Genomic DNA, 25,942 nt, shown 5'->3' on the forward strand with positions numbered 1-25,942 from the left:
TGTAATTGCCGCTGATGGGCCAATCTCGGGTTAAATGATTCGGTTCTATGCATCTCAAAGCCGCCGACCTGTTTTCTTGCCGCCACTCAGACTTAATTGCGCTCTGATCAATTTGAATCCGGCTCCTAATCCCAGCTCCTTTTTCAAGGTGGCATTAAAAGCGCCACCTCGTTGCCCTGACTGTCATGACAACCTGTGGACCTTGGCCACCGTGATGGATTTCAGCGTAATTAGAAGCCTGCTGCTTTGTTGTTTTTGGCCCTGGCTTCCTGCTCTCTAGTATTTAGGCCGCTGGCCGTGTGTGTGTGTGTGTGTGTGTGTGTGTGTGTGTTGCCGTGGCCTCTCGTCATAATCGAGCGCTGCAGTCCCGTTGCGTGACCCGCGATGTCGGTCCGCTCAGCGGACACCAAAGGTGAGGGCGGCCTCGGTAAAGGACACGGGCGGCAGCTGAGGCGAAGGGGGAAGCTCTGTATTAATTAACCTTTATGGGACGCGGCCAGGACTGTCAGAGGTGTCCTGTATCCACGGAAACCACGCTGACAGGGTTCAGAGCAGAGGTCTCCCAGGGCAGCGCCGCTGACACTGTCATGGCAACTGGCACAATGCTCACCACGGTGACACCGACTCTGCCCTCCTGACAGTGGTGCGGTGTGACAGGTGCACCTGATCCTGAAGAAAGACACACATACAGACACACACACACACACACATACAGACACACACACACACACATACAGACACACACACACACACATACAGACACACACACACATACAGACACACACACACACATACACACACACATACACACACATACACACACAGACACACACACACACACACACACACACACATACAGACACACACACACATACATACACACACACATACACACACATAGCGTAGACACACACATACAGACACACACACACACACACACACACACATACAGACACACACATACAGACACACACACACATACAGACACACAGACACACACACACAGACCCACACACAGACACATACATACACACACACATACACACACATAGCGTAGACACACACATACACACACACATACACACACACACACACATACAGACACACACACATACACACACATAGCATAGACACACACAGACACATACAGACACACACACACACACACATACAGACACACACACATACACACACATAGCGTAGACACACACACACAGACACATACACACACATAGCATAGACACACACATACACACACACACACACATACAGACACACACACACACATACACACACATAGCATAGACACACACATACACACACACACACATGCAGACACACACACACACTTGACAGTCAAGTGCAGCCGTATCCTCGCTGTGATTGGCCCTCTGCCTTTGTACTGTACCCGAAAAACACGAGTCGCACCCGCCAAGTCCGCTCATGTTTTGCTTTTGTCTCTTGATTTTAAAAGCAATCCGGGCTCAAAGGAGCTAAGCTTTTTGAGGATTCACAGCTCGCCAGTTGTGGGGAAAAAAAAAAACACACCTGAGACTGAGCCACCAGACCTGTTTTTTACTTAATCTGCGTGCACATATATGTCTTCTTGTGCATATGCATGCTTGTGTCTCGGCATGCGTGCTTAATGCTTTATTGTGTGGGTGGGTGCGTGGGCGGCTCCTGCTTTGTGTGGAGGGTTGCGTCGTGTGAGATGCTGCTCAAGTGCATAAGGAGCAGTAGGAGGTGTGGGGAGGTGGAGGGGGGGGGGGGGGGGGGGAATAATCCACTGAAATGACAAGCTGCATAAGAAATTATTCACAGCTCTCACAAGGCCCTTCACTTTTGAAAGACATCGCTGTGAGGGGCTTACAGCTCAAGACCTGAATGTTTTCAAGGTAGTGGGCTTGCATTTTCAATTTGGATCCAATCAGACCTAATCTGCATTTGTCGTCTGCTCGGCGGCTGCGAGGGGAGAGTGCAGAGAGGAGAAGGAGCCGTGTGCAGTCAATCTGAAATGTTGCTAAGTAACAGAGATGGCAGACAAGGTGGTGAAATGAATGTGATACAGTGCTGTGCAAAATCCCTGCTTCTCACACAGCATCTCCCTCTCTCTCCCTCTCTCCCATAGGTCCCCCATGTGAGATCCGCAAAGCTGAAAGGCGGCGCCACTGACAGGACCACAGCCGGGCCTCAGGACAGACATCCCAAAAATCCAAAGCCACGGAATGTGTCAACATCTTTGTGGTGAAATCCCGCTGACTCCTCGCTTGCTCCTCGCATAAGCGCGGCGCTCGGCCTTCTGGGATCCTACGGCGTTTAGAGCGATGCCTCGGAGGCCCACCTGCCCCAGATTGCCTCCAGCCATGGATGCTGCGTCACCACTCTGCTGACTGTGCCCACTACAGAGAGGGATCACATCTGGTCAGCGCGTCCTCCGGCCCGCTGCAGACTCTTCTTATTGGTTAGGAAGTACATGCCACAGTCGACCAGATGACCTAGTGGGCATTTGTTTCCCAGTAGCAGTGCTGAACCATACGAGGGGATCCTAGTATTGAACATGACTCATGGGGAGGAGCCTGGCCCTGAGACACACAAGGATTCAGCTGTTCTAACTTATCTGGAAGGTTTACTGATGCATCCAGTGGTAGCCGGGCCTGGGGCCACGGCGAGCGGGAGGTCTGAGGCCGCCCACAGCAACCAGGAGCAGGGCGACAAGGTGGGCGGGCCTTTCCAACTGCCCAATCATGGCCCCATGGCTCCCAAAGCTGGAACCAACGGGCCCACACTGGGCTCTTCGCAGCACCTGAAGAAGGCCCGCCTACTGCGCTCCGGGGCCTGGAATGATCCGGGGACCCAGCGGATGACTTCACCCCCAATGGAGCTGAATGGCCAAGTGGGAGGCCTCCAAAACGGAACACTAGAGGGATCTCCTCATGCCGGGGAGAGCACCCTGTTGGCGTCCCTGCTCCAGTCGTTCAGCTCACGGCTTCAGAGCGTGGCAATGTCTCAGCACTCTAATAAGCCGCCCAGCGAGTGTTCCTCTCCATCCAAGGCGTCGCCTCCGGATAAAGAGCCACTCCCTGTGTACGGGACGGCCTCGAGCCGCTTGAAGGGCCTGATGAGGAAGAGCAAACTTCAAAACCACAGCAACACCCCCTATAGTCGCAGGGGACACAGTCAGGACAGGCCTCCAGAATCCCCCCGGTCCGCACACAGCGCCACGCCTCCCTCCGCCCCGACGACTGCCGAGTCCGTGTCCTGCGCGGACCGTCTGAAGGCGGTGGCTAACATGGTGAAAATCCGTTCTAGTCCGGCACCTTCACCCAAGCCCAGTGTGGCCTGCAGTCAACTGGCCCTGCTGCTGTCCAGCGAAGCCCATCTCCAGCAGTACTCCAGGGAGCATGCGCTCAAAGCCCAGCTCTCAGGAAGGTCTGCTAGCGAGAGACTAGCTGCCATGGCAAACCAGCAGTACGGCCAGGACAGCAGGCCACCTAGCGCGGGAGGGAGTCTGCCCGGAGCCCCAGACACACTAAGCTCCTTATCAACCCAAAATGGAATGACAACAACAACCACAATAACAACAACACTCCCTCGAACGGCGCTGTCCAGTCCACAGAGCCCCTCTTTGCTGCGCGGCCACAGCCAAAGCCACAGCTCCCCACCCGCTCCCCCCGCACACGCCCCAAACCCCACCCTCAGCCTGCCGCCGAGGGAGAAGCGAGGCTTTGACTCCCGTCCGTCCCGTCCCCCGCAGACGTGCAGCAGCTTGCTGCTGCTGCTTCTCAACAACCACAACAACCAGAAGCAGCTGACCAAGAACGGGCACCTGGAGGACAGCTGTGGCGTCCTGCCGCCCAGCGGCTCGTCTTCAGTCACGTCGGACAGCGAGTGCTCCATCCAGGAGAGGAGCCTGACCAAGGACAGCAGCGATGCAGAGAGCTCCTACTCGAGTTGCTCTCCCATCGACCTCTCCGTGAGAAGCCGGGCCGGTGCACGAGACACGGGGCCCAAAACCACTGCCCCCTCTTCCTCCTTCTCCTTCTCCTCTTCCACCTCTACCCTCTCTTCTTCCACCACAATGTTTTCCTCCACCCCAGTTGCATTCTCTCCCCGAGCTTCTGCTCAACCCTCCACTGCAACCTTTTCTCCCACCTCTGCTGCTGTCCCCTGTATTTCCACTGCTATGTCCTCCTCTTCCTCCCCCTCCATGTCTACCTCCTCTCTGGACAAACTAACAGAATCTTTAATAAACAAGTGGAAGCCAGAGCCATCAGGGTCAAAGCTGTGCAAGAACAAGGAGCCTGAAATGAGCCAGGACCTAAAATCACACTCTAAAATCACACTTATGCAGCTTCTTCTTGAGCGCAGAAATAATGAGATGGTTAATAAAAGCGTGGGTAACCCCAGCCCGCCCGTTGATATAACTATGGCCGCCATGGCTCGAGGCCAACCGAAGGGACTCGTGCCCTGGGAGGAGACCAGGACAAAAAGCCCCATAGATAGACCTGCAGCCCCGGCCCAGCCGCTCTACTCCCCCCTCAGCCGGGACACCAGCGGTGCTCCGTCCCCGTACTCCTACCCCTCCCCCCATGTCCAGTCTAGCCCATTGGATTTGTGTAAATCTAAAGCCTTCCCTGCTGAGAAGGCTTCAGAGCCGGCCTTCAGTGCCAGTAAACTGTTACAAAATCTGGCTCAGTGCGGCACAACCTCGTCCTCCCCGCCCATCCCCTCCAGCAAAGGGCTCGGTCAGGAGCTGGACGCCAGCAGGCCCCTCGCCCTATTGGAAAGGCTCAACGCTCCGATCCACAGGACCACCACCACTCCGCTCTCAGACGGACCCTCGGGCAGTGGCACACCCTTCGGCCAGAAGGAAGCTTCTCCGCCTTCGACGCAGATCGAGAACCTCCTAGAGAGGCGCACCGTGCTGCAGCTCCTTCTAGGAACGGGCTCGGCCACCGCTCCAGCCGGACGCAAAGATAGGCCGGGCGGCAGCGGCAGGAGGAGCGTAGAGGTCGCAGGGAGCTGCTACGAGAGGAGCCCGGGCGCCTCCCTCATCTGTGACGGCGCCAATGGGCCCCCTTTGGACGTAAAGGTCAAAACCGAGTTTGCGGAGGAGGTGGGACCGTCCTTGGCCATGTCTGAGGACTCTAGTGGCAGAAAGAGACCTGGTGGCTATGAGAAGAATAGCCCCCTCTCTGATTGTCAGCAGGACTTAAAAACAGAACCGCGGCCTGCAGAGGTCATAGCAAAGTACGGCCTCCTCAGCCAGCTGCTTAAACAACAGACTGCTACCTACTATACCAGTTCTGCCATGCAGGCTGAGTCACAGCCCAGGCAGGTTAAAGAGGAACAGAGGGAGTATCCGAGCCCCAGTCCTAAGAAGAGACGCCTCTGCTCTGACCGGACTGACAGTTTGAATCACAGCTGTCCGAGAGCAGTGGACAGCGGCGACATAAACATTTATGCGTCTTCTGCCGTTCAGGAAGAGCCTGAGCAGCAGAGGATGATGGTGAAGGAAGAGGAGGCTCCCCCGAGGAGTCCTCCAAGTGAAACCCTCACCAGAGAGAGCCGAGGCTTCAATGTGCTCAAGCAGCTGCTGCTCTCCGACAACTGCCTGAAGGAGATGTCCCAGCAGCCCCGGGGGACGCCCAGTCCCTCCGTCCTGCAGGCCAACGGCAAGGCCAACGGCGGCATTCTCAGTCAGCCCGCCCACAATCACAGCTTCCTCCACCTGCCGGGCTGGCACCCTCACGGTTCCCTCAACTCGGGGCCTCCGAGTAATCTCAGACCGCCGCCCGCCCCGCCTGCAGGGGACGGTCCTGTCCGCACCCCCTGGAGCCGCCAGCCAGCTCCGTGGCCGGTCGCTCCAAAGCGGGACCCGCCTACTCTGGTCAAACAGGAGCCCGAGAGCCCCGTGAGATGGAGTAGTCACGAGAATGAAGAAGAGGAGGAGGAGGAGGAGGAGGGGGGCGAGGGCTGCGAATCAAACCCGGACTCTCCGCGGCTCTCGCGCTCCAACCCCATCCTGTACTACATGCTGCAGAAGGGCAGCATTCAGCTGAGGAAGGAGGTGCGGGATCAGGCGGAGGGAACCCACTCGATGGTCCGAGTTAAAGAAGAGCCAATCAGTGACATGCATGCTTATGAACACAGTCTGAGCTCCATCCCGCAATCGCCCAACCACAATGACAAGCACAGCCACGAGAGCCAGGGGCTGAGCCAATCATATGAGTAGAAGTTGTATCAACTGCAGAAAAAATAGCAAGCGGAATCAAATTCATTGACTTTTTTTTTTTTTTTTTTTTTTTTTTTTTTTTTTTTTAATGACTTGCCAAATTGGTTTGATGGGACAAATAACAAAGAATGCAAACATGGTTTTATTAAAACATTTTTTTGTGGCATAGAGCAAGTTCCAATTGAAATGCATACAGTGGTTTCTCAATTTTAAATGGCGACGTCATGGAGCGGTAAAAAGGTCTATCATAGCAAAATGTCTAATTGATTCAAGCTAAACGACACAACTGTCACGGATGACCCTTTCCCATCAGTGATTATCATGCTCTACATATTTCATTTGGTCCATTAGGAAGTCCTCCTTTACAATTTGGTCTTGTTCTACACTTTTTATTTTGTATCCGAGTTCTACACATATCACTATTCCATGTCCCCTTTGTTGCCGGCCATAAAACATTTAGAAGGAACATTTCAGGCAACGTTCATTATTGATGACTCCAAAAATGTTAGCGCTCAGTTCAGTGGACATTTATTTATTTTCTCCATCAGAACATTTTCAGATAAGACAGAGGCCCATCAATTTTAGATAAGGTTCTAAATAAAGCCATTCTAGGGCAGACGCGGCGGTCTATTACAACAATGCACATGATAAATTCATTCAAAGGAGGACCTTGAAAAACAGTTCACACTGCAGTAGCTTCGCTGAGGAGCCCACCATGATGAATGCTTTGTCTTGAGATTCACAGAGTGGTGTAATTATCAGGCAGGATGTAGCGACGGAGGTTTGAATAGTCACAATTCATTGAGTCTATGCTTTCATTTGAATTGAACGTTTCAAGGGCAATCTTCGACGGTGCAAATTCAAGGGTTGACGTGCTTTGCAGCAGATGGGTCAGCGTGCGGTTGCTCGCCGTTGAGCAACAGCGTGGAAACAGGTTTCTGGAGCAACAGTTTAAAAAAAGAAAAAGGCTGAGGAAGTCGTCTCACCCGTCCTGGGTGAAACCCCCACCACCGCCGCCGCTCTCTTCACGCACACGGAAACTTCCAAGTGTGTGAAGCGCAGCGCTTTCTCTGCTCTCATTTCACGTCACCTGGAGTTTGCACTGTCGAAAAAAAAAAGCCGAGTCCTACTCGGTGTCCTTTTTCCAAGAATCATTTTTAATGGCATGTAATACACAAAAAAAAAAAAAAAAAAAAAGAAGAAATGTCAGTATTGTTATCCGTTGAGAATTTGACAGTTTGTGATTCTTTTCTTTTCGTCATCATTTCTTCAACTGTTGTGGTTTATGGACATCTTTCTTTTTCTTTTTTTCTTTCTTTTGTTTTGTGGCAGCCTCTTAACTCATAAAATGTCAAAATAATTGCATGGTAATTAAGAGAAGACCACGAGGTACACCTTTGTTTTCCAGGCAGCTGGATATGCGCACCTGCCCCCCAAAAACCTGTTGGTGTCTTGAGGGGTCTCCGGTATCTAGCTCCTTATTTTGATTGTACTGTATTCTTTTTCGGTTAATGTCACACACTGCTTTATCCATTTAGTCTTGTGATCTTTTTAATACATATACCTATGGAGTACGTCTCTTCGATTATTAATACATTTTCACAATGGTTCAATATATTTGTGTAAATAGTACTTTCAGTATGAAAGATGACTATTTTGTAATGTTTAAGAAAAGATATTACCCTAGTTTTTAATGCCCTGATATGTAAATATGAATTATATGCGTACAAGTGTACATACAAAGGCAGAGGATGCTATGCCCATCTTTTTTTGGTTGGTTTGTTCTTTGCATGTGTCTCTATGTGGTAAATGATAATCTATCCTGCGCTGTGTTGTGTAATATGTCTGACTCTCCTCACTGCTGCCTGTTGCATGCAGACGCATGGGAACTACCTGTGTATCCCTACTGGTGACGGGGAAATGTCAAGTCTTAAAAATAGGTCTTTTTTATCACAGAGAGAGGTCCGTTTAGAATACCAACAGTCCCTAAATAACCGCAGACTGTCGAGCGAGTTGATTCTGAAATGTGTGAAAAATAAACGTGCATTGAATATTTTTGTGATTTTTTTTTTTTTTTTCCTGTTACTGGTTAACAAACAGCTCCGTGAAAGAGCTCGGGGCTATAGTGGGGGGATTGACGTACAATCATAGATCTGCATTGTGCATCTGAGAAATACATTTGTAGCAGCAAATATATATATATATATATATATATATATATATATATATATATATATATATATATATATATATATATATATATATATATATATATATATATATAAGCGATGTTTCATTTTTTCATGTGAAGACCTGAAACAAAATTAAATTTCTTTTCTTTTTTTTATGTTTTTCTTTTTTTGGTGTTCATTTGCACTGATATCTCAAAAATAAAGTACTAAAATGCATGACCTAGTATGAATGTCTTCCTCTTTTTCTAGTTACCTATTCAGAAGTGTATTTAGTTTTTACCCCTTGTACACACACACACACACACACACACACACATTGGGGCTGTGTATATGAGATGATAAGATGTTACCTGAGCAAAGCTAAAACACATTTATATTCCTCTACATTATTTTAATTCTCCCGTCCAGAGGTCATGCTCTGCCTGGTCCAAACTCACATGAGAGGTCGCTTTAAACAGTTCAATGATTAAATACATTTATTGGCACGATATAAGTTCAGTCTTTGGAGACAAAGTAATCAATCGGCAGCTCTCCGTCCCAACGTCTGCCGTGCCTCACAAAGAATAAAGTTGTTTAACGGGCGACATCAAAGCCAAGCGGCTCTTTGTGTAATCAAAGATCCGTTAAAGTGGAGGGGAGGATGTCCTGTATTTGCCCTGAAACGTCTGCTTCTGAGTTGGCTGCTGTTCACTTACAGTGCTGCGTCCTAACAAAGGCAGGAAAGACGCCCGGAGGTCACCCGGAGGTCACCAGATGTGCACCGAGGGCCCAAGAGACGAGCCGCCATCAGAACCCGAACCCTCTGGTGTGTGTGTGTGTGTGTGTGTGATCTCTTTCCTTGACTCGAGCAGAGCAGCCTCCCTAAAGGTGAAGAGGAGTTCACGCTCCAACTTCCCCCCCCGCCTCGCGCTGGCTTTTGAATATGCAGTCCGGGCGAGTGAACAGGCGGCTTTTTGTCTGCTGTGCACTTTTAGAATCGCGGCGCAGTTCCTCAGCCCTGACTTCCCCTCTTTTTTTTATTTTTTTTTTTATCTTTAACGCTCCCCGTGACTGGCTGCGCTCTCTTTAAACTCCCGGTAACCTTTCCCCCTCCGTGAACTTCTCTCATTTCAAAGATCCTTATCGAAGGCTGAACCGCCAGTCACCCCTTGATTTTCTTCTGAAAGCTGAAGCGGGGCAAACACCAGGGAGGGGAGGGGGAACGGGATGAGGGGGGGGCGCCGAGGTCAAGGTGTAAAACTTGACAATCGTCCGTTTGTCTGCGGCGTGAGGCTAAAGGGAAGTGAACGCCACCGGAGGCCGCAAACAGGTCCCGGACCCTATTGGCGCTCATCTGCACGGCAACACGTGCGCTGTTTGTGAAGCCATTGTGCGGAGATGAGTGGTAACCAGACACCCTCTTGTTAAGGTGCTTTGTTTATTCACATGGAGGCCCTGCAGTGAGTGAGCCCACACTGGTTGTCGTGGTGATTGGTGGGATAAATACGCTCACAGATGTTCAGTCGCCCTCTTTCCTCATGCGAGCGTTTGAACTTTGAGCACATGGTCTGCCCTCAAATGTTATGTAAACACACACACACACACACATACGATGTAATTAGCATTTTATGGGTCGCGTGACCCCCATTTGGAGCGTCACGAGGGCGGGGCGTATTAATAAAATGCTAAAACTTTCCTCCGAAACAGATACCAGTCAAGAAAAACAAAGTCCCTCCTCCGCACGTTGACGCCGAGCCGCTGCGGTGCAACAATAACGAGGTCAGAGCAAACACCTGGGGGAACTCCTGCTCCCAGAAAGGAGGTCAAACTGGTTTATTTTCCTCAGCCGTATACTGGTTTCCCCCCAGTGGGGCTTTTGCTTTTGAAGATGTACCTCTTTGTGAAGTCTGTTCCTTAACCCTCCTCCCCGACGGGGTCACGACCTTCTGCCCCTCCTCCTCCTCACCCTGACCTGGCTGATCCTGTTTCCCGGGACAGGATCAACTGTTGGCCTGCAGCTGTGGCCTCCCTCCCTTCACACACACACACACACACACACACACACACACACACACACTGCCCTTCCCCCCCCCCCCTCTCTGGCGTTACACTCAGCCCATTCTTCTGACATTTTGTGTAAATATGACAAGTAGCAGCACGGCTTCAGTCCTTTCTTCAGCTGAATACCTGATAGCCTCTTGACCTGCTACTTCCCGTGGCCTCACACGTGAAGCGGCGATTAGTCATAGACGACTAATAGGCTTGATGTGCAGAAAGGGTGGAAGCAACAGGTCACCGAGTCAAAAGACTTGTTACTTCACCAGAGTGAGTGAAGAGCAAGAATGCACAGCGCGGGGTTTTTGGTTTCGTTCGTCCCAGTCGCTCACATCAAGGAAAAGCTTTTCTGTAAAGCCTCCGTAATGGTGGCCACATGCAGGCGTGTAAACACACCACGATGTAATATTCATGATGAGTGAGAGTCCCCTCGGAGGGATCCCAAGGCTGGCGCCGCGTGGAGGAGCACGGGCGATATCTGAGCGCGAGGGTGAATGTTCTACAAAGTGGCCGAGTGGGAGACGGAGCAATGTCGAAGCTCCGCTCTGCCGACGTCTCTCTCTGGGGGAAAGTCTGCTCGCGGCGCTCTGAGGGCTCTGGCCTGTTCACTCGTGTGTCTACAATGTCACCTGATCTCGCCAAACTCCGGAGAGTCTTCAGGAAATGGATTCACCACTCATTTCCTGTGCGTTTCATCACGTGACATGTGACACGACAGAGCGGTTGATCTTTGAGGTCATGACCTTTCCAAGCAAACATTTCTCATCCCCCTGAGGCCCTGATGCTCCTCCCAGTGTGAAGAAGAAGGATCTCCCAGAGCACGAGAAGAACGCTTCACGCTTCACGCATCGGAGCAGTCGACCGGTATTATCAATTCATGTATTTAATAAATCCTTCTTAAACCAGTTGGGTGAATGTTCCAGGCTGTAATATTAAGACACGATGAGTCTGAGAGTAAGACGTAAGTAGGAGAGTCTGAGACGTGAGACCCTTCAAGTGTATTTACTGTTTGCATATTGAGTTCATGACGTCATCACTAGCCAATAAACACAGAGGGAGCTAACCTGATCACTTTCTTTAAGCCTCCTTCAGGGTGAAGCTGCCCACTCGGGTCTGTATGACAATGCTTATTAACAATAGTAATAACATGTACAAATAATGACACTTTTTAGATTGCTTTACTTTTAAGAAAGTACAGATTGGACGTGGATTACAGGCCGGCCAATCAGCTGCTTCCCATCTAGAAACTCTGCCTCAGACTCTTTTGTCCACTATTATTTAGTATTTATTATTTCATTTATTATTATTGCAGCTTCCTCGTTAAATGACATGCTGCTGATTCAGTGTAGCCTACACAGAGACACTGCACACATGAAAAGCTAAGTTTTAGCTACTTTATGAGAGAAATATAAGATATGCTGCTTTGTCCTCAAATGCATAAGTCAAAGCACAACAAGGTGCATGCTATATAATCATAAATGGTCAATACACTGTAATTAATTAACAGGTTCTGGGTTTCACTAAGAAAGCTCCTGAACAAACTGACATTTTCAAATGATGAACTGTGTTAATGTCATTACAGCTGAGATGGAAGGCCCACTGCTGGCGCTGCAGCAGCTCACAGGACGCCAAGAACGCATCGCAGTGCTGCTCGAAAGAAGTGAAGACTCCGATGAGCCAGGACAGGTGTGTGTGTGTGTGTGTGTGTGTGTGTGTTGTTCATATTTCCAATGTGGGACTGTTCACAGCGCCAGCAGTGGGCCTTCCATCTCAGCTGTAATGAGACTTTTCTTTTATGAAACCTGAGTCTGTTCTGTTTATTAACTCCAGTGTGTTGACCATTTTAAACGACGATCTAGTAAGAAAATGTTTTTAAAGATGTGTGTTATTCATTGTTGCCATGCTAGCAGCGTGGTCACCACTTCCATGCAGGCTGCTGCATCTCAACAACTATATGGATTGCCATGAAATTTGGTAAACACGTCTCTGGATGACTTGTAATAACTTTGGCTCATAACCAAATACATGCAAAGCTCATGGCGCTCCCATTGGCCTCAGCTGTACTCCATGTGCAGTGCTAGTTAGCGCTTGGTATCATGCTAACACGCTAACATGCCATGTTTTTTGTTAGCTAAAAGCACCGCCACCCTCCACAGAGCCAATAGCATGCAGTCGACTGCTGTGTCTCAACTTCCTCCAGTAGTCCGCCTCCATGCAGTACACGGTGTACTTATGTACACCGTGTACTAGTGTACATCGTGTACAGGTGTCAGTGTCTGCATAGCGCGTGAATTGCTAGAGGGGGAATCTAACACGACTGTTTTGCATTTACCTGAAATGACAATTGCAACATTTGACAGCTTCTCTTTGTTCTTGTTCTTATTCTAGGTTGTGTTCTTTTTCTGGTTCTAGTTTTTCTGGTTCTAGTTCTTCTGGTTCTTCTTCTTCTTTTTAATTAATGGCAGATTGCAGCCGGGACCGTTTTGAGTCCAGCACCCTGGTTCTCATAATGCGTTGCCAGTGTGAACACACGTGTACTACCAAAGAGAAAGTGTACCTTCGGAAGAATGTTTAATACTTTGTTCTTTTAATTATTTTACATGAGGTTTTTTATTTGTTTTATCCTTCCAAGGGTACAGGGTCCTCATTTGAGAGACTTTGGATTATATATTAAACACTGCTTTCAACCTCATTTGCACCCAGCAGGTGAGATCATAAAACATGATAGAAAACAGATAAGGTCAGGATCAAGGAAGCGTCTTCTCCCTTTCCTCTGCAACACTCTGGGATTTTACTTAAGTTCATATGGACAGATTCTGGCTTGAGTCATTAACTTGGCCTTTAAAACCATCGTAAAAGATATGAAATGTTGTCTATTACTAAAGGGGACTGGTGGAAGTGGTGAATATCCGCCATAATGAGAATTAAAAGCTTGGAAAATGGCTGAAATCTTCTTAAAGCTCTTCTGGACGCTACGGCCGGGTTTAACTACTTCATTCTTTACTGTGTCATAAAATCAATGCTCATATTGCACCGGAGAGCGAGGGGAAAGGACACAATCAGTGTTGTTCATAATTAAATGAACTATATATTATTGTAGCCATGACTGCTTGCAACAAAACACATTGACACGCGTTCCCCGACTAAAACCCAGCCGTGCTGCGATGCCTCTCAGGTACGCCGTGTTCATATTTTCTGTATCACATATTAACATCTATGATAGACGTTTCGCGTCTGCATTTGATATTAAATATGAGGATCAGCGACTGAGATCTCGTCGTGGCACTGTAATTTCCCCTGACCGCAAAACACAGCGAGGCTTATCTTGCTTGTGTAAAAAGACGAGACCTCATATACGGTCCCGTGCTTTAGTCTGACGGGGGGGGGGGGAATGCTTTTCAGACGACATATCAGTTTTTATGGTTTCATGCTTTATGACAGATAAATATCAGCGGTGTTGAAAGTTACCTCTGGGGTTTGCTGCAAGGAAGCGGCGGGATTTGATCGATTACTTCCAGACTTCCATGAGACAGTGTCACCGTGTCACCCGGCACACGTCTGCACGGCAGAAATACCAAAAGAAAAGAAAGAAAATAGTTTGATTATAGAGTTAGAGAAATGTAGACTGAACTAAGACGGAGGAGGGTTGGCCTTTTCAAGGGAATGTAAAGTGAATGGCTCTACGTTTGTTTGACAATAGATCCTTTTTGGCCCCAGAAATCTATTTCTGAAGTGGCATTTTGATCCGCTCCAAGGTGCCCATGTCGGCCACGTTGTGGGCCCCTCTGCAAAGGCCCCCATATGCAGTGGGTCCCTGTGTGGCCCTGCTGTCTACGTTTAAACTCCATGAAATGCTGCGTAATTGGGGAATATTTTCCAGCTAAGCATTTGTACACTCTGTGAAAGATCACGAGTGTCAGCGTGCTTGAAGAAACCGCCCGCCTTATAAAAAAAATGCGAACAATTATATCAAATTTCATAGCGACTGTGCCAACTCGCTTGAAGGTAAAGCCAGTTACACTCTTCTAGTGACCGGTCCGCTCCGGATGATAATGGATGATGCTTTGTCAGCCACATTCAGAGACATGTAATAGCTGCAAGCCCTTAGTTAATAAAAAAGGATAAATCTCCTCCGTCACTGTAACTGTACGGTATCCATCCGGCCTTGAAGCCCGGCCTGTCTCTAAAAGCCCCCGGAGGAAAACATGGAAGAAGAATAAAACCCCGCCGAGGGAACGAACAGACTCACGAGGCAGCGCAGAGGAGAGGAGTGGATGCATTTCAAGATTGTGTTTCCAAAACACTGTTGCAATATAATGTGTGTACAGAGAGTCTGCGTTGGGAGGGGTCTCATCGGAGTGGCAGGCACGACGCCATTGATGAGGATATTTGCTGAAAACATTGTCATCCATTCTTTCTCAGGATCCCAGGAATGCAGAGTCCAGCTGAAGTGAAATAAAGTCAAACAGCATGGCGTTACCCAGGGTGCACCAGGCGATCCGGGACCCCAGAAGCCTCCACGTCTATAATAATAAAAGTGCACAAATGCAAAGTATAGGAGTGTGTGTGTATAGTATATACAATGAAATATAAGTTATGTTATGTAAAATTAAACATGTGTGTTAAGAAATAGGACTTTGTGTCTGTCATTTGTATAGTTGGCATCCATCTTGGTTGTCATATCAGTGATGAAACGTACATGTCCAAAACAGTACTTTTGTTCCAAATGTTCATTTTCTTTTATTATCACAGATTTTCAAAATTGACAATTTAAGCTTTGCATTGTATATGTGTTGGATGACTGAAAGAGACAGAAAGCAAGGGGAGGTAGAGGTTTTTTAACAAGTCCTGCATGGGGCGAGCGAGGCTTTTATCATTCAGCCCTGAGGCTCACTTTCAGGATCCGTTTTGATCTTCAACAAACAAGTCTGAGCTCTTGTCAGCGGGATCTGTCCAGACCGCTACCGCGTGACTTTACCAATTGATTCATCAACTTATTTTCTGATTGGTTTCCTGACAGCTTCCCAGATTCCTCTGACTGATAGCTCTACTTCTTGCCTTGAGGTCAAACTGTGTGATGAAGAAGGCTGTTTCCACAGGACGTGTCCTGTGTGCTTAGGTTAACCCTCACACACACACTCTCTGCTGGCCACTCAATATTTCAGCACGCCGCAACGTCGATGCTATGAAATATCGATTAAGGTGCAGCGCTGGGAAAACAGAATTGGAAGCAGACGTTGTGATTTATAATGCTCCTTGATTTAGCATTTTCATGATTCATTATCTTTTGCACATTCCTGCTGCCATTGTGTGGAGGCTGGCATTATGCAAGCTGGAGCTCCAAAGGAGGATGTTGCCATCTGCTGGAGGAAGACTGAACGACAGCTCATTTTTGGACTGAATACCAAAAATCAAAGGAATGTAGTGATACTTAGTATGATTGTGCACACATACAGCCAAATGGCACGCTGCATGGTTTTTAATAACCATTAATAACCATTCTTCCTGGAATTGGATTGCTAAAAAAAAAAATCCATCTAGATGAAATCTTCCTGCACAATGTGTTTTTTTTTGTTGCTAACTCCTTCCCCCAATGACACAGAGTTCTGACTATCCCCATTAATATGTATATGTACTAGTTAGATGACACAGTTCATGTTAACAAAGCATGCTGACTGCCTCCGTTATGACTATTACAAACAATGCTATTCCTGAACATCTAAAGGATGACCCAGTTCTGTGCAAGAGGACTGTTCTCCTCGTCTCTGCACTGAATTAATCACAGCTGACACATTTCAAAGCCCCGTGTTTGGACGTAGGTGTTATTCCATCCGTCTGAATAGTTCGGGCGGAACTCGGACAACTGAATTCAGACTCTTTATCCGTTATATTCAGTGTTGATACTCACGCACAAGTGATGGCATTAAGACTTTTAAAATTGCTTTGTGTATTTGTGTGGCTTTTATTTCAATTTGAGGATTACATTTACGTTGGATTTACTGTGAAATACCTGATGATATTTTACCTGATGCTTATTTATTTATCTGGTGGAAGAAGTATTCAGAGCCTTTACTTAAAGGGACAGTGTGTAGGATTTGGAGGCATCTAGTGGTGACGTTGCAGATTGCAACCAATCCCCATTTCTGCAATTAATGCTACACACTGGCCCTTTAAGTAAAAGTATTATATGTTATCAGCAATGTATAACATCTTCCTAAACCACATTACTTCACCAAAGCTCCCAATATTCACATTATAATATATATATATAACAGTAATTATAATGCATTATACAAATATTAAACTGTATTACAGCTATGAGAATTATAAAGCACTATGATCCTTACCAAGAAAATCTTAATAAGTGACCATCAACTATGAAGTATTGTGATACTTGACCTCATGAGTTAAATAAAAAATGGTTTGTTATGTGATTAATGTAAGAAAGCATTATGAATATTTATGAATAGGGATGCACCAATCTACATTTTTCAGTCCTGATACAGATCCCTGGGCTTTGGGTGTGGTCCAATAGTCCTGATAGGAAGTGAGGAATCATCTTTTTATGTTTCAGACAATATGAAGCAGGCTAGACTTTAACGTTGGTTTCATAACTTTTTCAAAGAAAATGTCACAAATAAATACAAATATACAAATGTACTGACTTTTCATGTATTACTACAATGAATTGTAAACAAGCAACTTTGTAAAACAATTCCAGTACGTAATGTCTACATAAACACTTGAGTTGAATAGATCATTGTCACCGATACACAATCCAGCAATCTGACTCTGCTTCACTATTTATGAGTGTAACTGTAACTATACAGCGCTATAAGCAGACTATAAATGATTATAAATATGTATGTATTGCATTATAGATATAGGCGTCATTGACAGCAGCAGTAATATAAATAAACAATAATAAAAACAGTAAAGAAGAATACAGTAGTAGTTGTAATAAGTAAAAGTACATGCAGAGTGTTAATAAAGTATTAACAGTACAAATGCACCCAGCAAGAGGCCTGAAAGAGAGAAGCAGGCTGTCCTATAAAGGCCCCAGACCCTAAACGCACCGTTTTAGGGTCTGGGGCCAAATTTATGTTGTTGGCTTAAATGGACAGTGTGTAGTATTAAGGGGGATGTATTGGCAGAAATGAAATACAAGACTATTAAAGATGTTTTTTTGATTGTTTAATCACTTGAAAAGAATCATCGTTAGGTCGTCTTCATGGAGCCGGCAGCCATGTTTCTACAGGGGCCCAGAACGGACAAACCAACCCCTGACTCTAGATAGAGTCAGTCCTTCTCTACGCTGGGCACACGAGAAGTTTAGGTTCTTCAAACTGATCTCATCAGAGTGATATTCATATTTTTCATTGCAGACCTTCTGAATCTGCTCATTCCATGTTAACTTATGATTTAACCACACACCTAGAAACCTAAAAACGTTCACAATCTTTTGTCCATACATCTTTATCTGAGTATCCACTAAACCAGATTGTTTTCGTTTTTCCCACAGAAAACTTGAATCCCCATGCACAATACCACCTTTCTACTTCATTCACAGCCTCTTGTACTTTCCCTTAAATATTGTTTATGTTCTTTCCCCTCTTCCACAATGCAAACATCATCAGCAAAAATAGAGATCTTCCAAAATCACCCTGAACTTGAAGGAACACGTCATTTATCATGATGGAGAACAGTATTGGACTAATTGCACTACTCTGAGGTGTACCATTCTCCACCAGGTATCTTCTCGATAGTGCTGTCCCAATTATAATGTATAAAACTAAAAACACATATTTTCCTACTATACTTTGAATAAGGAAAGTAGCACAGTAGTAGCACTTAAATGGCACTTACTGATAGCACTTTGTAGTTTCACTTTATTGAAGAAATTGTACTTTCTTGATTCTTGTTGTTCTGAGTTTGTACTTGTTGTAAATCGCTTTGGATGAAATCGTCAGCTAAATGAAATGCAATGTTATAACTTATTACTAATAAATCTGTCAAGTAAAAAGTATTTAATCCATACATACTCTGCCCACTATTCCCATCATATTTAATTTAATCAACAACCTCTTTCCAAACTATATCGTATGCCTCAGCCATCACTGAGATGTTTGTGCTATGGGTCTATTATTTGTTGGGTTTGATGAGTCTTTGTCTGGTTTTTCGATGCTTAAATTCTTATTTTTCATCCAAGATTTAAAAAAAAACTGATCTGTGACGTAATTGCAGTTCAGGCAGACGCGAGTAGTCGATCCCAGAGCTCTGGCAAAGCAGAGCAATGTTTTCATGCCTTCTGACGACCTGCACTAGTCACTCCACCCGTGATGTTGCTGATGAAGGAGGAGACATGGTAGCGTCGTGTTTTAACTCGCTTTAGTGGAAAGTACTCGGTGCGTTTAGCTACTCCCGGTTTGAACTGAACTGCATCTATCTCTGAACCCGCCATGACCGTGGAGCAGAATGTCCTCCAGCAGCATTCTCAGAAGGTAAGCTCACTGGAGCTAACTCGGTTGCGAGCTAACGTTAGCCTAACTGATAGCCGCGTAGTTTTAGGGCACAGAGTACCCGCGGAGTCGGCTAGTCCGCTCCTCGGTGAGTACGGTTACCGTTGAATTGTCTTTTTTTGGTGAGTTACGGGCTGTGGCCGAGAAACTGTTTCCAAATTGCAAGTAAATCTATTTGAACTAGGCCTGTCATTAGCCTAGCGTAAAGCGTAGTGTTGCTAGCTAACGGTAGCCCGTAACGCCAGCTATTGCTAAAGTACCGTTAAACCGTGTGTGTGTGTGTGTGTGTGTGTGTGTGTGTGTGTGTGTGTGTGTGTGTGTGTTTACGTTGGGCAACGGTTACGGTAGGCAACCGCTCATACGTAGCAATGCGGAAAAAATACTCCCTTATGCAACATTAACGACCCGGGCAAACGGTGTCGTCTGTAGAAATAAACAAGGCCGAGTGTCGGTGAGAGATTTACCGTAGTGTCAACTTGGTAGTAATTAATGCTATAGAGTGACGTCACGGCGTCTTTTTTTGTTTACATGGCGCTCTACTGGGAGGGGACACGCCGTGTGGGGTGTGTGTAATGTTTCCTGGGTTAAGATAGTCACCACATAACTGATATCTGTGTTTACAAAGCATGGCCAGCGGCGAAGGCAGGTGGGGCCACCGCCTTGATGCCTCGCGGGGATTGAGTAACGTCAGCCAGATAGCGAGCCAAGTGTGTGACGGTTCATCACCGTGGAGGCACATTATGAGCTTCCTTTTGATCACGAAGAGCCATTTGGGGTCGATTCCGCTGCTTATGCTCCTAGACGTTTAGACCAAACCATGACTGATGTTGCTTTAATGCAAGAAGATCTTCTGATGTTAACTCTGCTTCTCCAGATGTGAAGAAATTGTACTTTTGCATAAAAGTAAGGGTTTGCAGTCACAGTCATGTTTTATTGCACTGCATGCAAGTTAAGTAAATCTGTGGTCTTACATAGCGTTTTAAGTGTGTTAAACCAAATCTGATGTAGCTCACTAAAACAAGAACAACAACAACAGTGTGGGGTAAATATCTGATTGCTGACAGCCAGAAGTCTGGAGCATGAGCAAAAATAAATACTTAACCACCCGTTGATGACTCAAACTTAAAAGTAGCAGTGTAACACAAACCCCATTATGACCTTCTGGGGCTGAAATTAATCCAAAGTTAACAACAATGACAGCTGAGACAGGCTAAATAAATGATCTTATACCATTTTGCATCTTTTCATTATGAATAATATGCCATAGCGTAATAGCTTTTATGATTTGTTTTGACCATGCATGAGTGTTTTGCCGTTAATTAGATTGCGCCATGAGAGCAGGGGGTGGTGCAGGTTTCCATGTAGTGGCCTGTGAATAACGAAATGTTGAAAGGCCGCTTCTATTTCCGTCTGTGCAATTTGTTTTTGTTTGCGACTCCTTCACATGCACACACAAAGAACCCGATAGTGACCTGCTGTAAAGCCCCACAAGTTGTTCCCTGCTCCAGGGTGTGCAGAGAATTATGTGTTGTTCACAAGCTCTTAATGGCCGATGACCAATGTGACAAACAGCCGTGCCAGACATGTCACATGGAGATGAGAAGTGTGTGTGGGTGTGTGTGTGTGTGTGTGTGTGTGTGTGTGTGTGTGTGTGTGCACGTCTGAGTAACCGCTTGTGCATGACTCGGCCCGAATCTGTCACAGGTGTAATATCCTCCTCAGGCTTCACCGAGCTCGCCATCCTCCGTGCCAACAAACCGGCATCCTTCAAGTCTCCTTCAAGCGCCTGAGTTACAATGTAATGAACGCTTTGTAGGGGAGCTCTAAAAAGATGTGTTTTCTGATAGTTTCTCTCTTCGTTTTATTGTCAACAATGTATTTCCTGATAACTAACCCTCATTGTTAGGCATTGTCTCCATGATATTTGTTACTGTCTACTGGGACATGTCCGATAAAGCTGAGTAGTGCTTCCTCTATGAGGTTGGTCGAGAACAATGTCATATTGTCGTATACCAGGCTATAACGTTGACCTAACGTGCTACAGGAGTATTAAGCTAAGTCTTGTCCAACAAGCCATGAGCATGGTCACAGACAAATTGGCTTTATTGCATTGTTTATGTGCTGTTACTCGAACAGAGCTTTGAGCTTTCTATTTATGGATCAGAACACATGTTGGATGACGGTTTTTGTTACTTGTTTGGTGCTGTGTCGGTTTATAACGTGCCATTTACCCAAGCGTGTTCCATTACCTTTTTGTGTAGTAGCTGTGGCAACTCCATGAAAAGTGGGCAAAAACGTCTGTGACGTGGATGGTGTGACCGCGTTGCCATGGGTTCCTGTAGTGCAGTGTGAAAACCACCAACAGAATCGGGTCTCAAACTAATGAAGAAACCCTTCGAACCGACACTCTAATCTGTTGCCTGCTGCACCTGTGAGAGCTTCAGTCCATGCTCCTCTCACTCAAGACTCCACCTAAGACTTGTGCCTTGAACACAGACACTAAGTGCTCTCCCCCATTGTTTATAGTGCATTCATTCATTCATATTGCAGGTGTGTGTGTGTGTGTGTGTGTGTGTGTGTGTGTGTGTGTGTGTGTGTGTGTGTGTGGTGAGGCCATGCGGTCCAGCTGGGTTTGACATCAGTAGGTCATCAGACTTCAGTGAACTCATTAATAGGGATGAGAATCGACAGGTCCGATTAGATGCGCCTCAGATTAGATCATTTATCTGTGCTTCAAGTTTATAAAAGTCGTGTTAAATTAGAATTCATAACATTGCGATATGACATTAGGATTGTTCTGTGATCTGCCGATGCGGGTGCCCTCTCTCCCATCATGCTCTGCTCTGAACTGCCTCGTATCCTCCTTTCTTCAACAGCACCAGCAGACGCTACTCAACCAGTTGAGGGAAATTACGGGCACCACAGACGTTCAGCTGCTTCAGCAGGCGCTGCAGGTACATCATTAAACATATATATATATATATATATACACACACAAACACACACACTGTTCTCTTGCTGTTTGTCTTTGTCTCTTTCGCACACACACACATTCTGATATTGCCAAATGCAGAGACAGTTTCTCTGTTTTCACTTAAGTCAACACACACATAGCAAAAACATCCGCCAAGCATCATCACATGCTCCTTGTAAAACCCGTTTCATGTAAGAGACAGGTGGGTGTTTCTTCCTCACACCAACATTTGAACCTTTCACAACAGAGTGGCAGTTTAAACATTTTCCACACACGTTCCCAGTTTTACACTAGATAAACACACTTTTTTTTTGATCTTACTGCCCTCTTTTTTAAATGAGCAGCTGTATTCATGAGGGCTTGAGCTGAAATGGGCCCCAAGTTCAAGTTGAGTGTTGCTGCTATTTATTGTCCCGTGTTTGTACTCATCAAACACATTGCTACTGCAGGTGAGCAATGGAGACCTGGCCGAGGCCGTAGCCTTTCTGACGGAGAAGAACGCAAAGGTTCCTCAGCAAGATGAGACGGCCTACTACCAGACGTCCCAGGTGGCCAGCGACAGATACATCAGCGTCGGCAGCCAGGCGGACACAAGTGAGCGTCTTACTCTAACTTTTAGGCACGGAAGGTCTGGAGACATCACAGGGACGATTAAAAGACTACAGAAACGTGTCATTTTCAACCGGCTCTATGTCATTGCGGCGTGGGCAGCTGGTGGAAACGGCCTCGGCCTCCCTACTTGTCGCCACCGCCCAGAGCTCCCAGCTCGTTTGCTGGCAGATTGGGTGTCGACACTGCGATGACAGAGCTGGTTGAAAATGAGTATCCCTTTTTAAAAGGAAATGTGAGCTTGAAACAAACCATGAAACCATGTGAATTCATGTTCATGCAAACCAAACTACAGCTTGTGTGTGTTTTTTTTTAATTTTTTTTATTCCATGCAGATGTGATCGACCTGACTGGGGACGATAAGGATGACCTGCAGAGGGCCATCGCCCTCAGCCTGGAGGAGTCCAGCCGGGCGTTCCGGGAGACGGGCATCACTGATGAGGAGCAGGCCATCAGCAGGTGGGCTCAGCAGCATTACAGGCCAATGATACACATTCTGGACTCGGCATCTTGCCAAACGGTTTCCAAACAGTTCGCACCGATTCTAAAATGAAAAATAATAACACAAGACCCCTATTGTAATCGGGGATGCCTCGAGCCGATCCTAAGGATCCGTATCGAGGCCGATCCGGGCATGTTTTAATGGATCGTTCCGGCTAAAATAAAGCTGATTCAAAGCCGATCCTTTCATGACTGTACTCTTCTGTGTTGTGTCCACCTCAGCCTGCCAATGCTAATGGCAGCCACACTCTACAATCAAGTGAAAATGATGTGTTTGAATGTGAAGAATATGTTTGTTAGCACCTTTGATCGACTGTGTTGCATCGGTACTCGTGTGCCTGATCTGTTTGGAACATTGTTTATGAGGTTAAAAAAAAAAGCAGCACTCTGTCGCAACATGTTCAACTGAGATAATAGTTCCATGTAACAACAAATCATTTCTGCTAAAGGGAGATGTGTTTTTATAAACTGTACTGTCTTGAAAGAAATCCTTTTTTTTTAAAAATAGTTTCTTGACTATGTTGTACAAAGCCTGACCGGGTTTGATGTGGACTAATGGAATGAATACTTGAAGCCTCCAATTAAACCTCATATTTTTCCTTTCATTCACCGACCCAAAGCATCGCTAATGGTCCCCTAACCTGTAAATCATGTGATTAGCTTATTATGCCCTGATAAGGGAGAATTAAAGCCTCATGAATATTACATTTTAAATCACAACCCTTAATATGAAAGGACAATGCTAAGCAGCCACACTGGCAGTTTAATCAAACCTCATTGTGACAGAACGGCCTCTGAGGGCTAACTGGGTCGCTTTGGAGAAACGCTCTTCTCCTCGGCATCCTTCTATTCAAACACACAATCAGGACGGGAGCGTCGTCGGCCGTGACGGAGGCACAACACTGATTAGATTTGGGAGGTCAGAGGTCAAGGTCAACGTGAACTCGCATTCCACCTTTTCTCATCAACGCAATATTCCAGCACCGTGATTGGTTTCACATTCGGCATAAACGTCCACCTGGACTCGAGGATGAACTGATTACAATTTGGAGGTCAAAGGTCACGTCACCATATTTTTTTGGGGGGGGGGGGCATAACTCAAGAACACGTATGCTATTTCTGACGATTTCACACACAGGATAATGATAAAGGGATCACATTTTAGACAGACGTGGATGTAAACCGCAACATGAATAGTTTGTGGAGGCGTACGGCCGCGAGGGTTTTCTTCTAGTTTGTTTGCACAAGATAAAGACGAAAATAGCATGTTTTTAGCGCTGGCAATGCTGAGATCATTTGGTAGAAAAATAAGGTACATTGCCGTAAACTGAATTTGTTTGTTTTTTGCAATGTTTTATTCAAACTCAATAGAGTTTTGGAGGCCAGCATAGCGGAGAACAAGGCAAGTCTGAAGCGGACCCACACAGAAGTGTGGAGCGACTCACCCAACCCGCACGACAGGAAGAGGATAGACACCTGCCCCGTGGGGCTGAAAAATGTTGGCAATACCTGCTGGTTCAGTGCTGTCATACAGGTGGGCACACACACACACATATAATATATGTATAAGCTTTTTATAGATTTTGTAAACGGGTCATAATTACGAGTTTATGTTGCTGAAAACATCTCCTCTCCAACACTGCATTTTGTGATCACATTATACTTACGTTATAATTTACCTTTGCCCAATACTCATTCTCACTGAACAGCCTGAACGCATCATAATGTCACCGAACAGAACCCCGATCGTTAGCCGTTAGCGATGCTGTTATTGTCTCCTGTTGATTTAAAAACAGATTGGTTGTTCAAAAATTATGACGCTTAACGTAAACTGTGTCATTAATCCACCACTCGCTCACATTGTGCTGACCTGTGAGGGCGGTTGCGTATGGATCGACAACGAACAGTTCGGTCTGTGAAACTAAACGAACTGAGGTCTTTATGGGGCCGTTATTGTAGCACGGCGATTTGCGAATGTATGTGCAGAGTTGTGTAACTGTACCTTAATCCGATGTGTAAATGTTGTAAAGAATCTCCGTACACTTGCAAATCTGACTACACATGATTGCACTCTGAACACACAATTGAAGTTTCCTTTACACATTCGTAAATCTCAGTCGACACTAAGAGATTCTTTAACACATCACACACTGAGATGCAGCTACACAACTCTCCACGCACATTTGCAAATATTTCTGCTACCGTTACAGCCCCATTGGTCTTGACTGTTGCATTTCCTCGTGTGGTGGCATGTCATCATAATGATCTCGCATTAATCTGCTGCGGTCCTCCTAAGTAGCAGTCATGAGTGAGACCGTAGTCTGAATGTTTATATGATGGAAAATGCAGGGTCATTTTTAGCCCAGCTGTCACAAAGACTCAGTGTCTTGTTTGCTGGTGGAGTCGGTGATAGAATGTGACCTGAGCTGAAATATGCTGGATGAACACTGGATACTCCATCACATGGTGTAATGTAACCCCACCCTTGAGAAGGAGGCAGTGCTGGAACCTGATCCCGCCTCACTCGGTGCCAGAACAGAAGTAAACAACTTTTTCTTTTTCATATGAGACATCCAAGTCTTGAGGCCTTTTTTTTATGTCCACTTTCTGCACCAAACAGATCATGTGAACCAAAGTTAAAGCAAGGAGAGTAAGTGGCTCTTCTTGCTGCCCCAAATGAAACAAACATCACAACAAACTGGGTTTTGACATTCTGACTTTTAAAGGTGAACTTGCTTGTTGTGCAGCTCTTTCAATAATGCGCTTCCGTACTTTCCTACATCACCTCAGGCTCTCATGACTTATCACATGCTGCGACAAGCACCGTCTGAAGTATTCCGAGCAATAAAGAAAGGTTCCAGGTTGACGTCATATTTGT

General features: G+C 46.2%; 2 protein-coding genes and 1 pseudogene across 4 annotated transcripts in view; all 3 read left to right on the plus strand.

Moving 5' to 3' along the window:
* Positions 1 to 784: 784 nt before the first annotated feature.
* The window catches only part of LOC306733270, a 161,851-nt pseudogene continuing 136,693 nt past the window's right edge, over positions 785 to 25,942 (plus strand). The window contains exon 1 of the transcript in view: positions 785 to 1,270. The product of the transcript in view is annotated as an uncharacterized misc_RNA (transcript). The remainder of the gene's footprint in view (positions 1,271 to 25,942) is intronic.
* nrip1b (nuclear receptor interacting protein 1b) lies at positions 2,558 to 6,235 on the plus strand (the record flags this gene model as incomplete). Its single annotated transcript, XM_079214209.1, has 1 exon — positions 2,558 to 6,235. The coding sequence occupies one exon, from the start codon at positions 2,558 to 2,560 to the stop codon at positions 6,233 to 6,235; it is 3,678 nt and encodes a 1,225-aa protein (XP_079070335.1).
* The window catches only part of usp25 (ubiquitin specific peptidase 25), a 28,432-nt gene continuing 21,307 nt past the window's right edge, over positions 18,818 to 25,942 (plus strand). Inside the window, exons 1-5 of one of the 2 annotated variants that reach the window (XM_079214173.1) lie at positions 18,818 to 18,962; positions 21,857 to 21,934; positions 22,404 to 22,548; positions 22,899 to 23,022; positions 24,436 to 24,598. In XM_079214173.1, the coding sequence (XP_079070299.1) occupies positions 18,921 to 18,962; positions 21,857 to 21,934; positions 22,404 to 22,548; positions 22,899 to 23,022; positions 24,436 to 24,598 (552 nt within the window). In that variant the 5' untranslated portion in view covers positions 18,818 to 18,920. The remainder of the gene's footprint in view (positions 18,963 to 21,856; positions 21,935 to 22,403; positions 22,549 to 22,898; positions 23,023 to 24,435; positions 24,599 to 25,942) is intronic. The other variant, XM_079214172.1, reaches the window with a different exon arrangement.

This window comes from Taurulus bubalis, assembly GCF_910589615.1.
Source record: "Taurulus bubalis genome assembly, chromosome: 2".
In the NCBI taxonomy this organism is placed as follows: Eukaryota; Metazoa; Chordata; class Actinopteri; order Perciformes; family Cottidae; genus Taurulus; species Taurulus bubalis.